The sequence below is a fragment of the Heloderma suspectum genome, chromosome 1 (assembly GCF_057233095.1).
Source record: "Heloderma suspectum isolate Gila_16-S chromosome 1, 16-S_ref, whole genome shotgun sequence".
Classification (NCBI taxonomy): Eukaryota; Metazoa; Chordata; class Lepidosauria; order Squamata; family Helodermatidae; genus Heloderma; species Heloderma suspectum.
The window spans coordinates 418120627-418136625 of NC_139458.1; the positions used below are offsets into that span (position 1 = coordinate 418120627).

General features: G+C 44.6%; 1 protein-coding gene across 1 annotated transcript in view; it reads left to right on the forward strand.

Moving 5' to 3' along the window:
- ACSS1 (acyl-CoA synthetase short chain family member 1) overlaps positions 1 to 15576 on the forward strand; it is a 60566-nt gene extending 44990 nt beyond the window's left edge. Inside the window, exon 14 of the mRNA XM_084829184.1 lies at positions 12921 to 15576. Within this exon, the coding sequence (XP_084685310.1) occupies positions 12921 to 13097 (177 nt within the window). The 3' untranslated portion in view covers positions 13098 to 15576. The remainder of the gene's footprint in view (positions 1 to 12920) is intronic.
- Positions 15577 to 15999: the final 423 nt, after the last annotated feature.

Consider the following 15999-nt stretch of genomic DNA (forward strand, 5'->3'; position numbering starts at 1 on the left):
TCATGAGGGGTATAACTCAAACCATGTTTCTGGGACTACAGTTGCCTTAATTTTAGGGAGGATCAGACAGATTTTTCTGATTTAGGGAAGCTCACTGTGTTAGCTTGCTATCCTCTGAGTTGGGAGGGGTAACTTACCTTTACCTCCCAAGATACGTCCTTCTTCATTGTAAGACAAGGGTACCCTCTCATTACTAATTCTCTCAGAATTCTCCTTATAGTCTGAGGGGTTTCTTTGTACTCAAGCCTGGCTTCCTATTACTAGACCTATACCACCACTCATGAATGCTAAGGCTATGAATGGCTATGGGTATCGGAGGCAGTATGCCTCACAGTACCAGTTGCTGGGGAACAGAAATGGGAGGGTGCTTTGCACTCATGTCCTGCTTGTGGGCTTCTCATAGACACCTGATTGGCCACCTTGGGAACAGAATGCTGGACTATATGGGCCTTTGGTCTGATCCAGCATGGCTGTTTTTGCATTCTTGCTCTTTGTCCTACATATAGCACTTTAAAATGTCAGGTCTCTCTTTGCATACACATACATTTACTGCTTTAGGGATATGACTAATGTACCACCTAAATATAAAACAATGGTCCAGTTAGGATGTAAAGGGAAATCGTGGTGGTTTCTTGTTACGAGAATGAGCCGCATGCATCTTGGGCTTGTACAGCCCCCTTCCCTTCCTTCTCCTTTCTTTGCATGCAAGGAGAAAAACTTTAAACCTTCCTTTTATGGTTTGGAACAACTGCTTATCCACCATATATGATTGCATATTTGTTATATTCAAATATGGGAAACCATGGTTTGTTCAAGCTACAGTTAGAAGAAACCAAGGTCTGAAACTACAGTTTGATCCTAGTTGTTTTACATTCTGTATTCAATTTTCAGGGGAGAATACCTACACTCATGGAGCATAAATAGCAAGAACCATGTACAAGAGGGGATGTATCAGTAGACTTGTGGGGGTGGGGGTGGGTGAGGTTTGCAGAAGTTACTTCAGAAAAAAAATAAGAGTAGGGAGAAAGCCACCAAAACAACCCAATGAGGACTGAGCATGTTCAGTGGGCACAGCTTGCTGACTGACGGAGTAAAAAAAAAACCCAAAACCAGGTGGGAGGGGGAATAGAATGGAGCGACTGGAAGAGGAGAAGGGAGGAAGAGACACATAGATGTAAAAAGTGTAGAAAGAACTCTCCCATTTTCTGTATAGATCACTTTTATAATCAGTAGGGAAAACCACTAAACCATTCAGGTATGACCTAAATCATATCCCTTATGAATATACAGTGGAGGTGAGGAATAGATTTCAGGGATTAGACCTGATAGCGTGCCTGAGGAACTATGGACAGAGGTCCGTAACATTGTTCAGGAGGCAGCAACTCAATCCATCCCAAAGAAAAAGAAATGCAAGAAAGCAAAGTGGCTGTCTGATGAGGCTTTACAAGTAGCTGAGGAAAGAAAGGAAGCGAAAAGCAAAGGAGAAAGGGGAAGATATATCCAACTGAATGCAGAGTTCCAGAGAATAGCAAGGAGAAACAAGAAGGCCTTCTTAAATGAACAATGCAAAGAAATCGAGGAAAACAATAGAATGGGAAAGACTAGAGATCTTTTCAAGAAAATTGGAGATCTCAAGGGAACGTTTTGTGCAAAGATGGGCATGATAAAGGACAAAGAAGGCAGGGACCTAACAGAAGCAGATGAGATTAAGAAGAGGTGGAAAGAATACACAGAAGAACTATACAGGGAAGATCTTAATGTCCCTGATAGCCATGTTAGTGTGGTCACTGAACTTGAGCCGGACATCCTCGAGAGTGAAGTCAAGTGGGCCTTAGGAAGCATTACTAACAACAAAGCTAGGGGAGATGACAGTTTTCCAGCTGAGCTATTTAAAATCCTAAAAGATGATGCTGTTAAAGTGCTGCACTCAATATGCCAACACATTTGGAACACTCAACAGTGGCCACAAGACTGGAAAAGGTCAGTTTACATTCCAGTTCCAAAGAAGGGCAATGCCAAAGAGTGTTCAAACCACCGCACAATTGCGCTTATTTCACATGCCAGCAAGGTGATGCTCAAAATCCTACAGGCTAGGCTTCAGCAGCATGTGAACCGAGAACTAACGGAAGTACAAGGGGGGTTTCAAAGAGCCACTTTGCTTTCTTGCATTTCTTTTTCTTTGGGATGGTTTCAAAGAGGCAGAGGAACTAGAGATCAAATCGCCAACATTCACTGGATCGTGGAGAAAGCAAGAGAAATTTCCAGAAAAACGTCTATTTATGCTTCATTGACTACGCTAAAGCCTTTGATTGTGTGGATCACAACAAATTGTGGAAAATTCTTAAAGAGATGGGAGTACCAGACCACCTTACCTGTCTCCTGAGAAACCTGTAAATTAAGGGTCAAGAAGCAACAGTAAGAACCAGACAAGGAACAACGGATTGGTTCAAAATTGGGAAAGGAGTACGACAAGGCTGCATATTGTCACCCTGCTTATTTAATTTATATGTAGAGTACATCATGAGAAACGCTGGGTTGGATGAATCACAGGTTGGAATTACGATTGCCGGGAGAATTATCAACAACCTCAGATACGCAGACGATACCACCCTAAGGGCAGAAAGCGAAGAGGATCTAAAGAGCCTCTTGTTGAGGGTGAAAGTGGAGAGTGCAAAAGCTGGTTTGAAACTCAACATTAAAAAAACGAAGATCATGGCATCTGGCCCAATCACTTCCTGGCATTATAGAAGGGGAAGAAATGGAAGCAGTGACAGATTTTACTTTCTTGGGCTCCAAGATCACTGCAGATGGTGACTGTAGCCATGAAATTAAAAGACGCTTGCTCCTTGGGAGGAAAGCTATAGCAAACCTAGACAGCATAGTAAGAAGCAGAGACATCACCTTGCTGACAAAGGTTTGTATAATCAAAGCTATGGTTTTCCCAGTAGTAATGTATGGCTGTGAGAGCTGGACTATAAGGAAGGCTGAGTGCCGAAGAATTGATGCTTTCGAACTGTGGTGCTGGAGAAGACTCTTACGAGTCCCCTGGACTGCAAGGAGGTCAAATCAGTCCATCCTAAAGGAAATCAACCCTGAGTGCTCCTTGGAAGGACAGATACTGAAGCTGAAGCTCAAATATTTTGGCCACCTAATGCGAAGAGAAAACTCTCTGGAAAAGACCCTGATGCTGGGAAAGATTGAAGGCAAAAGGAGAAGGAGTTAGGAGTGTTATTCCGTGCTCTGTGGATACAGTTAGTGAGCAGGAGGCGGTCTGTGGCACACCGGTTTTGTGGGATCGGTTCCAGCTTCTTCATTCTGATGAAGTGGACAAGGTGCTTTCATCTGTAAGGCCGACCACCTGCTTACTTGTTCCTTGCCCATCTTGGCTCATTATGAGCTGCAGAGAGAGGCTGGGTGAGGGGATCAAGGCGGTGGTGAATGCCTCCCTTGAGGAGGGAGTGATGCCATCAGCCCTCAAGGAAGCAGTGATAAGACCGCTTTTAAAAAAGCCCTCCTTGGATCCCCAAGTTCTGAACAACTTTCGCCCAGTGTCGAATCTGCCTTTTTTGGGCAAGGTGATTGAGCTAGTGGTGGTGATGCAGTTGAAGGCAGACTTGGAAGAAGCCGATTATCTAGATCCATTTCAGTCGGGCTTCAGGCCTGGGCATGGGACAGAAACGGCCTTGGTCGCCTTGGTGGATGATATGAGGAGGGCTCTGGATAGGGGCGAACGCTCCTCCCTTGTTCTCCTCGACCTCTCAGCGGCTTTTGATATCGTTGACCACGGTATCCTCCTGGACTGCCTGGAGGGGTTGGGCATTGGAGACACCGTATTACAGTGGTTCCGATCCTTCCTCTCCGGCAGGTACCAGAGGGTAGCACTGGGAGAGGAGGTTTCGGACCCGTGGCCGCTCACTTGTGGGGTTCCACAGGGTTCCATCCTCTCCCCGATGCTATTTAACATCTATGTGAAGCCGCTGGGGGCTATCATCAGGAGGTTTGGGGTGTGGTGTCATCAGTATGCGGATGACACGCAGCTCTTCCTCTCGTTCAAATCTTCACCAAGGTTGGCCATAGAATCCCTGTCCAAATGTCTGGAGATGGTGAGTGGCTGGATGGGGAGGAATAAGCTGAAACTGAACCCTGACAAGACCGAGGTACTTTTGGTGGGAGACAAGAGGAGGTTGGGGGATGTTGACCGGGAGTTGAATGGGGTACGGTTACCCTTGAAAGACCAGGTCTGCAGTTTGGGGGTCATCTTAGACTCCCAGCTGTCTATGGAGGCTCAGGTGTCAGCTGTGAGCTGGGCGGCGCTGTACCAACTCCATCTGATACGGCAGCTGCGCCCCCACCTTCCTGACCATCTGCTCCCATCGGTAGTACATGCCCTGGTCTCCTCTCGTTTAGACTACTGTAATGCGCTCTACGTGGGGTTACCTTTGAAGAGGGTTTGGAAGCTGCAGCTGGTACAGAATGCGGCAGCTAGCCTGATTAAAGGCAGCCGCCGGCGAGATCACATCACTCCAGTGCTGAAGGAGCTGCTCTGGCTACCAGTTGTTTTCCGGGCCAAATTCAAGGTATTGGTTTTGACCTCTAAAACCCTATATGGCTCCGACCCAGCCCATCTCATGGTGCGCCTCCAGCAACACCAGATAGGCGGCTCAACAAGATCAACCTCGGATGGCCTTCTCTCTGTCCCATCAGCCAGGACAGCTAGACTGGTGAGGACGAGGGAGAGGGTGGGCCCCCCACTCTGTGGAACTCCCTCCCCAGGGAACTCCGCTATGCCCCCTCTTCAATGAGCTTCCGCCATGCATTAAAAACGGTTGTCCAGGCAGGCATTTGGGGTGGGCTAGGGTAATTTTAGAAATTTGATGTTTTTAATGTTGAATTTTATTGTGTAAACTGTTTTTATTGTTGTACATCGCCCAGAGTGGCTGGGTGACTGGCCAGATGAGCAATTAATAAATTAAAGGAAGGAAGGAAGGAAGGAAGGAAGGAAGGGACGGCAGAGGATGAGATGGCTAGATAGTATCACCGATGCAATGAATATGAACTTGAGCACACTCCGGGAGAGAGCGCAGGACAGGAAGGCCTGGCATGCTATGGTGCGTGGGGTCACGAAGAGTCGGACACGACTTAACGACTGAACAACAACAACAACAATACAATAGAGTATATAAAAATTCATACGCTGTATACATCGGAGTACATCGGAGTACTATACATTACAATAAAATAACTTTAAACCTCCATGATCACAATCTGTGAATGGGGAATGATAGAGAAAGCTACATATTATAAACAAACTAACATGTACCATCTAATATAGATGCACATAAATGCCAAAAACTTTTGACTCTTCAGTCTTCTTCAGCTACATAGTTTAGAATTAGGCAGACCTCTTCAGAATAAATACAGAAGGCACACTCATCTGATTATATAATTGAAAAAAAAATACTCTAAATGCTCCTCTGGTTAAACCTACCTGGTCTAGGTAGAAACTCTTCCAGTACAAAATTCCAAACAGCAGTTATGTGTCTCTTTTAAAATATAAGGCAAGCTAGCCCTTGGGCTTCCCATATAACCAACAATTAATTATACTAAACTGCTCTCAGGTATAAAACCCACCAGAATGGTATTAAGCCATCTGTAAGGATATATATATCCCCCACCTTTTCTGTTATCCTTCTGGATCCATACTGGAAAAAGCTCAAACTTCTATAATGCCACATGAGGTGGCTCATCTAAAATTTATTAATTTAGGGCGCAATCCTATGGCTGCTAGACTGCGGCTAGACGGCCATAGGATTGGTCGCTTTCTGGGAACTGACCTTGGAGCCCGTGCTCTGAGGTCGGTTCCTGGAGAACCCCCTTCCCACCCCCTCCCCTGTCGCCTCATAGGTGGCGCGGATTGTCCCCACATTCCGAACTCGTAAGAGCAGTGCGGAAAGTGGGCATTTCTGGGGGCGGGGCAGGATGGGGAGTTCGGAAGTGCCAGTGTGACACTTCCTAGGTGTCGTCAAGCATCCCCACCCCGTGCTTTGAGGCCCTGTGGCTAGACAGCTGAAATTGGCCGTCTAGCCGCAAATGCAAGGCGGCTGGAGCATGGAGGAGACGATCCCCTTCACGCTCCTACTGCTGTGCATTGGGTAGGCGGTCATCTCCAAGTTTGGAGGCGGCCGCCTCTCCACATAGGATTGCTCCCTCCATAGTTCTGTAAAAAAAGTAAGCTAATAGGGTTTGTGTCTTAAGGGTGTACCTGATGTTTTTAAATATATTCTGTTGTATTCTGTTTATAAATGTTTCTATTTTTTAGCAGTGTTTGTATTTTTTGTTCTTACCTTTTATATATTGCAGTTTGACTTTTGAGTGGTTAGGATATTATTATTCTTTGTTTGACTTGGTTAGGTCATTTCCCAGTTCTTACTGTGAGAAGCTATTTTTAAAATGTCTCCAGAGATAGGAATGAGAGCTTGCCATAGAAATCAGTGAAGGAACTCAAGATTTGAATGTTGTTAAGGTTGGACACCAGTGTGTCCATCCCACCCTCAGGCAGCAGTTGTTGTTGTTCAGTTGTTAAGTCGTGTCCGATTCCTCGTGACCCCATGGATCATAGCACGCCAGGCCTTCCTGTCATCCGCTCTCTCCCGGAGTGTGCTCAAGTTCATGTTAATTGCATCGGTGATGCTATATAGCCATCTCATCCTCTGCCGTCCCCTTCCCCTTTTGCCTTCAATCTTTCCCAGCATCAGGGTCTTTTCCAGTGAGTTTTCTCTTCGCATTAGGTGGCCAAAATATTTGAGCTTCAGTATCTGTCCTTCCAATGAGCACTCAGGGTTGATTTCCTTTAGGATGGACTGATTTGACCTCCTTGCAGTCCAGTGGACTCGTAAGAGCCTTCTCCAGCACCACAGTTCGAAAGCATCAATTCTTCGGCACTCAGCCTTCCTTATAGTCCAGCTCTCACAGCCATACATTACTACTGGGAAAACCATAGCTTTGATTATGCGGACCTTTGTCGGCAAGGTGATGTCTCTGCTTCTTACTTTGCTGTCTAGGTTTGCCATAGCTTTCCTCCCAAGGAGCAAGCGTCTTTTAATTTCATGGCTACAGTCACCGTCTGCTGTGAACTTGGAGCCCAAGAAAGTAAAATCTGTCACTTCTTCCATTTCTTCCCTTTCTGTATGCCAGCAAGTGATGGGGACAGATGCCATGATCTTAGTTTTGTTAATATTGAGTTTCAAACCAGGTTTTGCACTCTCCACTTTCACCTTCAAGAAGAGGCTGTTTAGATCCTCTTCACTTTGTGCCTTTAGGGTGGTATCATCTGCATATCTGAGGTTGTTGAAAGACCAAGAGAGAGTTCCTGCTCTCTCTGTTTTATTTAGTGTGAAACATTTTTTAAAAAGACAACTATACCCAACAAATGCAATTTGGAAGCAAATGCAGTTCACTGTCCCTATATTGCAGGTTAGAAGGGGCTGTGGCTGGGTCTGGGAGAGAATGACTTGTGACAGTCCAGCAGCATAGTTTATGCTGAATACTGCAGGTGTTTGTAACGTCCCTGCTGGCATGGCTGGCGGTCCTGTCGAAGCCCTAGTTACTCTGTAGAATGTAGATGATTCCCAAGCACCCTCTCCCTCTGAGCAGAGCCTGGGCAGGTCCTTGGTATACACTTGAGCTGAGGGCAATGAAGCACAAGGAAAATTGGTTAGGGCACAGGTGGAGGAAAACTTATAGAATCATAGAATAGTAGGGTTGGAAGGGGCCTACAAGGCCATCGAGTCCAACCCCCTGCTCAATGCAGGAAACTTGTGCCGAGACTGACCAAAGATAGGTTAGAGCTCATTATCAAGCCTACTCTGTGGCAGTGAGGGAGTTCTTTTCCATCATCATAGCATATTCTCAGTGTCCTGCAGTGGAGTTTTTTCTGAGTAGTTCATGGACTTTTGCAATCTGTGCCAGGGAGAGAGTTGGTGGAAACCTCAGCAGCATGCTGTGAGGAGTTTGCATGACTCATTGACGAAAAAGTTGCTCGTATTCATCATAAATTTGACACCACAGTTAATGCATTCCATTAGTGGAGATGTCCAGAGCACTATCTGGTTCTGTTTTATTGGATGAGTTTCAGTTGTTGAGGCCCAGGATGTGGACAAGGTGCTTGGCCAAGTCTGGTTGACCACCTATGTACTTGACCCTTGCCTATCATGGCTTATTACATCTAATAGGAAGGGGATGTCCAGCTGGGTCCAGGAAGTTGTCAGCTCCTCCTTAAGAGAGGGAGTGGTGCTGGCCACTTTAAAGGAGGCAGTTATTAAGCCACACCTGAAAAAGCCTAACAAGGACCCAGAAGATGTTAACTACTATAAGCCGGTTGCTAATATCCCCTTCCTGCACAAGGTGCTTGAGTGAGTGGTTGTTGACCAACTCCAGGCACTCTTGAATGAAACCGATTATCTCGATCCATTTCAGATGGGCTTCAGGCCTGCCTTTCGGATGGAAACTGTCCTGTGGGATGACCTTTGCTAGGGGAGGGACATGGAATGCGACCCTGTTGATTCTTGTGGACCTCTCGGTGGCTTTTGATACCATCGACCACAGTATCCTTCTGGATAGGCTATCTGGGCTGGGAATTGGAGGCACTGTGTTGCAGTGGTTCCACATCTACTTGGATGGCTGATTCCAGAAGGTGATGCTGGGGGATTATTGCTCTGTCCCTTGGCATTTATCCCCTTGGGGTGCCCCAGGGCTCTATTTTATCCTCCATGCTGCTCAACATCTACATAAAACTGCTGGGGGAGGTTATCTGGAGATATGGACTGAGGTGTCACCAATATATGGATGGCACCCAGTGCCATCTCTCCTTTTCATCAAATCCAGATGAGGCAGTGGGAATTCTGAACCGGTGCCTTGATGTGGTAATGGACTGGATGAGAGCTAATCTTAGACTCAATCCAGACAAGACAGAGGTACTGATAGTGGGTGGTTCATCTGTCTGGCTAAGAGATGTTCAACCTGTTCTGGAGGGGGTTGCACTCCACCTAAAGGATCAGGCTTGTAGTTTGAGGATGCTTTTGGCTCCAGCATTCTCACTACAGGTACAGGTGGACTCAGTGGCGCAGAGCACCTTTTATCAGCTTAGGCTGATATACTAGCTCTTTCCTTATCTGGACAGAGACAGCTACAGTTATCCATGCTCTGCGAACCTCTGGTCTGGATTACCGCAATGCGTTATACGTGGGGCTGCCTTTGAAAACGGTCCAGAAACTTTAGCTGGTCCAAAATAGGACAGCAAGATTGTTAATGGGGACTGGCCAATGTGATCATATTGTGCCAGTACTTTTCCATCTGCACTGGCTGCTAGTCCATTCATTTCTGGGCCAGATTCAAAGTGCTAGTATTAACATTCAAAGCCCTAAACGGCTTAGGGCCAGGTTACCTGCCTGTACTTTTCCTTTGTTGCTTGGCCTTCCTTCCACTTCCTATATGTGTGCTTTTTTGTTTTCTGGTCGTCTCTAAGCTTTTTGTGAAGCCACATTGGCTTCTTCTATTGTCTCCCGCCTTTTTTTCTTCTTGGAATTGTTTGTAATTGTGCCTTGAGAATTTCTGTTTTTAAAAACTCCCACCCATCTTGGACTCCTTTTCTCGTTAGAGTCGCTTTCCATGGGACCTTACTGATCATTGTTCTGAGTTTATTAAAATCAGCTTTCCTAAAATCCAGAGTATGCGGCTGGCTACACTCGGCTTTTGTTTCCTTCTTCCTTCTGTTCTACCAGGAACTCATGGTTGCTTTCTCCCAGAGTTCCTGTAACTGCTACTTTATTCACTAAGTCAGCGGCCCCCAACCTTTTTGGGACCAGGGACTGGTCTCGTGGAAAACAATTTTTCCATGGACCGGGGGTGGGGATGGGACCGGGCCACAGTAGGGGTGTGGGAACCCCACTTACCTTTGGTCCACGAGGGGGGGAGGTGATCCATCCACCCCCCCCCCAGAATCCTCGCCAGAGTTCTGAGTCCGTGGAGCTGCCGGCTGGCGGACTTCCGGCCGCTGGGATGCAAAAGGCGCGCGCGTAGTGGACGCCATTTGCATCTCAGTGGCCGGAAGTCTGCCAGCGGCTGGAGCTGGCCGGCAGCTCTGTGGACTTGCCGCAGAGCAGAGCCAGCCATCGCCTCCCTCCCCCCCGCAGACCCAAGGTAAGGGGGGTTCCCACACCCCTACTGCAGCCCAGTTCCTAACAGGCCACGGACTGGTACCGGTCCATGGCCCGGGGGTTGGGGACCCCTGCGCTAAGTCATCTCTGTTGGTTAGGATCAAGTCAAAGATAGTCGATCCTCTAGTTCCTTCCTCTACTTTCTGTAGAATTTCTTGGAGGGGCCATGTTTTGCAGAATTTGTCTCCCAACAAATATCGGGGAAATTGAAGTCCCCCATTACTACTACATCATGCTTCCTTGAAACATTGGCTAGTTGTTTTCAAAAGTTCCATCCTTGTCCTCCTTGATTCGGTGGGCGGTAGTAGACTCCATGTTCCTTTTATTCTTTGCTCCATTTATTTTAACTCAGATGCTCTCGATGGGGCTACCAAGCTCCTCCTCCTGTATTTCTGTGCAGAGATATGTATTTTTCACATATAGTGCAACCCAACCTCCCATTCTGTTCCTCCTATTCTTTTTGAACAAGTAATATCCTTCAATTGCTGTATTCCAGTCATGAGAGTCATCCTACCAAGCCTCAGTTATACCTATCAAGTCATAATTTCCCTCCTGTATTAAGAGTTCAAGTTCGTTCTGTTTGTTTCCCATACTCAGTGGCTCAGGTAACACACACCTGCAGGTATACACTGCAATAGTGTTGCAGGGCCTTGCTTATTCCTTCTATTTCCAATTTGATTCTCTAAGTGCTGTTGCTTATGTAGCCAAACCCACTCCACATATGTAGAAGGGGGCAGCATCAGCTGGCTCGAGGTAACCCTGAGGTTTGCAGAAGTGCAGAAACCTTTAGGGATCAAAACCTTAAGGGGGAACCGACCTCCCAAAATATCCTAATGAGGATTGAGAAAGCCCAGTACCTACAGCAGGGGTAGAGAAATTCTTTCAGCTGGAGGGCCGGATTCAATTTAGGAGAAGCTCTCAGGGACTGCATTCCAGTGGTGGGTGGGGTCCAGAGGCAAATATGGGGATGGGGGAATACCAAACATAACAGCACATTTTAGCTTAAAGCTGTTACTGCCAGTAACTAAGCCTTAGGACACACATTTCAACCATTTAGAATGGGAAAAAGCATGCAAAAGCTGGAAAACCACCAAATGATTTGTGGTCAGGTTGTAGGAAAAATAATTTACGGATAATAAATCCAATTAAGCAGACCCCCGGTTATCTTGACAGACTTCTACTTCCTGTCTATATCTGGGTCCATAGAGATGTGGTTTTTCTGATTCTGAGAAGGACTCAGAATCAATGAGTTGAGTAAAACACAAGTAAAATGTGTTGAGTCTTTTTACACTCAACACAGTTACTTATAAATGCAGTAGATGCTCATAGACTATATTTTCAACATTTATTAACAACAAGGAAGTGTATTTAAGATAATTATAGAAAGAAATTGATACTTGGTATGTGTTGACAAAGATTACAATAGGAAAAGAAGACAAAGGACAGTGTAAACATTACCAATACAAATTTCTGCCAGCAGAGATTACTCCCTGCCAGTAGAAACCCGACCCAGTTTCTTCCCTTTACTTTTATAGTTTTATACTTGTGCAAGAGATGTGATGTGATTGTTTACTATACTCTAATTGGCTATTGTACTCTTTTAATTCCAGCTCTTTATAATTATTCATATTGGCATGACATATTTTTACTTGTACAGTTCTATAGAAATTTCCCATCTTGTTCTCTGTGGTTTTGATTTGTCTAGGGCATGAACCTTATTGAACAAGAATGTTTCTTGTAATGTTCTATTTTCCCCAGATCAAGCTTCCTGCCAGTAATAGGTCAAAAGCAAACTTTGGTTCAGACAGCCATTTTAGCTATGCTGCTTTGATATGCCTGACATGACCATTGCCTTAAAATTGCCTACAAAGGGAAAGTGGAGGTGGCCAGAAAAAGGGGGTATGACCACCTGGGGTACTCTGAAGGGCCAGATTTGGCCTGCAGACCTGAGGTTCCCCATCCCTGGTCTACAAAAGACTGACTCCACTTTCAGTCAGGGTGGGTGGGGGAATGGAATACAGTGGCTGAAAAGGAAGAATGAAAGACATGTAGATATAAAAAGGGTAGGGAGAACTCTCTTACTGTCTGAATAGGTAATTTCATGGTTCACACTAAGGATGCTGAGATGATTCTCCCTGTACATGTTGAAAGAGAGAGAGAGAGAGAGAGAGTGTGTGTGTGTGTGTGTGTGTTGGGGGGGTGTAGTCCCATTCCCTGTGTGTTTGGAGCACATTGGAAAAGGCTTTATGTGCATATTGATTATATGTAAGTAGTGTGTCCATCCCAGAAAACTCACAAAATGGAACTCCTTGCAATAGTTCAGTGGATATGGAATGCTGGTTGTGAGGGTAGAGTGTGGGTGGGAATGAAAAACCAGTGAGAAGGGACAGGGAATAGAATAGAATAGAATGGAGTGGCTGAAATGTGAACAGAAACATTTTGCTGCAGGTCCCCACTTGTTTGCTTTAACTGTAGTTTGAGCAAACTACATTTTCCTCTGTTTGGACATAAGGAAACTGTAGTTTGTTTCAAACCATGAAAGAAAGCTTTAAACTTCTTTCTCTTCCACATTCTTGCATTGAAAAACCATGGTTTTCTGTTACATCTGAATCCAGCCAGTATTTCAAGGCTGTACGACTGGCTTGATTTAAAGTAGTAGTAATTAGTAGTAAAAATAGGTTTCATTCTTTTTTTCTTCTCAAACAGGTAGTGAAGCGTCTTCCCAAAACCCGTTCAGGAAAAATCATGAGAAGGTTGCTACGGAGAATAGTGACAGGCACTGTTAGTGACATGGGAGATACCACCACACTGGATGATCCCAGTGTCATTGCAGAAATACATGATGCATACAAGAAGTACAAAATTAAGCACCCTACTTTGTAATTGGAAGCTGTGGAGATAAGTTCCATAAGAAACCCAGAGGAACAAATGGAATCACCAAATCTACTCATGCTCTGTCAGAGAATTCTGTTTGCTTATTCATGTGAGGAACAGAAGATTATACTCCTAAAAAAATTCTGTATATTACATTTGTTGGCCTCCTGTGTGTGCTTCTCTACACTTCACTATGCTTTCTTTGAAACTATGCAAGGCTTAATTTAGATTTTATTTTAGAGACTTTCTGCCTCTAGCATTTTAAAGACCTTGTTAAAGTCATGGCATGTGGAAACTCTAAGCTGCAGGCCTGAATTGAGCCTCATATCTGTGCCTCAGGAAATGGGAAGCACCATTTTGAGCTTTGTCTTAGGGAAATCTGTTCAAGTGTCCCTGACCATTCAGATAAGTTGAAATTTTCAGCGCTTGAAGTCATGCGAGTTCCTAAACCTTTGTAATCACACAAATGAAGATATTTCTGTATGCCTTTTTTCTTGAAAGAACAGTAAGAAAAAGCACTCTTCTGATTTTTAAGCTTTTGGCTAGCCAAATCATGTTTTCAGACTCAACTAGGATTCCTTTTTAGTAACATGTGGTTCTATAGTATGTATGAAAATGGAATCACAGGTTGGAATTAAGATTGCTGGGAGAATTATCAACAACCTCAGATACGCAGACGATACCACCCTAAGGGCAGAAAGCGAAGAGGATCTAAAGAGCCTCTTGTTGAGGGTGAAAGAGGAGAGTGCAAAAGCTGGTTTGAAACTCAACATTAAAAAACAAAGATCATGGCATCTGGCCCCATCACTTCCTGGCATATAGAAGGGGAAGAAATGGAAGCAGTGACAGATTTTATTTTCTTGGGCTCCAAGATCACCACAGATGGTGAATGTAGCCATGAAATTAAAAGACGCTTGCTCCTTGGGAGGAAAGCTATGGCAAACCTAGACAGCATAGTAAGAAGCAGAGACATCACCTTGCCGACAAAGGTCCGTCTAATCAAAGCTATGGTTTTCCCAGTAGTAATGTATGGCTGTGAGAGCTGGACTATAAGGAAGGCTGAGCACCAAAGAATTGATGCTTTCGAACTGTAGTACTGGAGAAGACTCTTACGAGTCCCCTGGACTGCAAGGAGGTCAAATCTGTCCATCCTAAAGGAAATCAACCCTGAGTGCTCATTGGAAGGACAGATACTGAAGCTGAAGCTCAAATATTTTGGCCACCTAATGCGAAGAGAAAACTCACTGGAAAAGACCCTGATGCTGGGAAAGATTGAAGGCAAAAGGAGAAGGGGACGGCAGAGGATGAGATGGCTAGATAGCATCACCGATACAATGAACATGAACTTGAGCACGCTCCGGGAGAGAGTGAAGGACAGGAAGGCCTGGCGTGCTATGGTCCATGGGGTCACAAAGAGTCGGACACGACTTAACGACTGAACAACAACAAGTGGGGGAAGGCTGGTAGAGGATTGCTGTAAAGTTGCATTGGGATCTATTCATGAATGTAGGGTTCTTTTCATTTGGCACAAAATAGCTTGTTTTTAATATTAGGAAGCCCTGTCCTCTTCTTTAAGATGCTGTAACTTCCTCCCACTTTTTTTGAGCTGGTAATGTGCCCGAATTGACTCAACAAGCCAGCAGTGGGTTGAGTATTCATTACACTCAAAATTAATAGAAGTGCCATGATAGTTTAATAATGTTGGGTTATCATGTTTGCCCAACTCATAATTCAGTTGTGCAGTTTTCCTGTGTGTGTGTGTGTTGCTTTTATGACATGTGAAAAACCAATAATATATGGGAGCTGAAGGTAAAGCATCATGCAGTATGAAAAGAAGAATAAAAGCGAGGTCACACAGGAAGACTACAACAGCCAGGATGCCCAAATTTCCACCGGGGTGCCTTAACGAGAAACTGATTTCTGAGGATATTGCACTCATATCCTAGGGGAGGTGCACTCAGAACATCTGAAGTAGAATCAATTATGATTCATATCCTTTTTCATAAAAAGTGAATTTTAGTTAGGAATAATGAGAATATAAATAAATTCTTTAGTAAAAATAAATACGCATGTGAACCTTTTTATATACATATGCACATATATTGCCTATTTAAAAATACGTAGCAAGTCTAAACACATGCAGTCTTTCATAAATGATATTCTGTGCCACTCCAAAATCTTGAATCCAAGCCAACACAATTACTTGGGTTTTGAGACTAATAAATTCCTGTGACACTCAGCATGTGATGAATTGAAGGGAGAAGGAAGAATGATTCATTAGTATATGAGAGCTGCTTAGATATTATTAGATTGAGTTCCTGTAATGTTGGGATTTTCATGGTCTATTTTGGTGCTGAGTCCTGCTTGTTTTTTAGCCATAAGGGTTATTCCTTCTGTGGGATTCCTGAATACCCCTCTTGCCAGTTGTTACAGATTGTTTAGTTAAACAATGCATCTGCTTTCACACCTTAAATAAAAAATGGCTTTTAAAAAGCAACACTGAGTGTCTACTTAAATAATGTTGTACGTATACTTTGCAGAGGCATTGGGACCCATTTCACGGTACTATTTACTATTAAGAGCAGGAGTCAGAGAGGTGTCCTTCACCCAGACAAAAAAAGGCAGAGGGAGTGAGGATCAACTTACTCCCACACTTGACACACTTTCGAAAAGGTGCCTTTGTGGCCATAAGACAGCACCGCAGCTGTGGTTGAGGGACGGACAGACGGATGATGAAGACGACAAAGGGAATTTTGTTTGTTCGTTCTGGAACGACGACAAAGACAAGGGAGATGAACAACAAGAAATAAACAAATATAATTCCTCAGCAGCAGCAAGGCAATTATTTTTCTAAGCAGAGAGGAAGCTCCAAAAAGACTATCTGCTATGGTGGTCGAAAGAGAATTGAGGG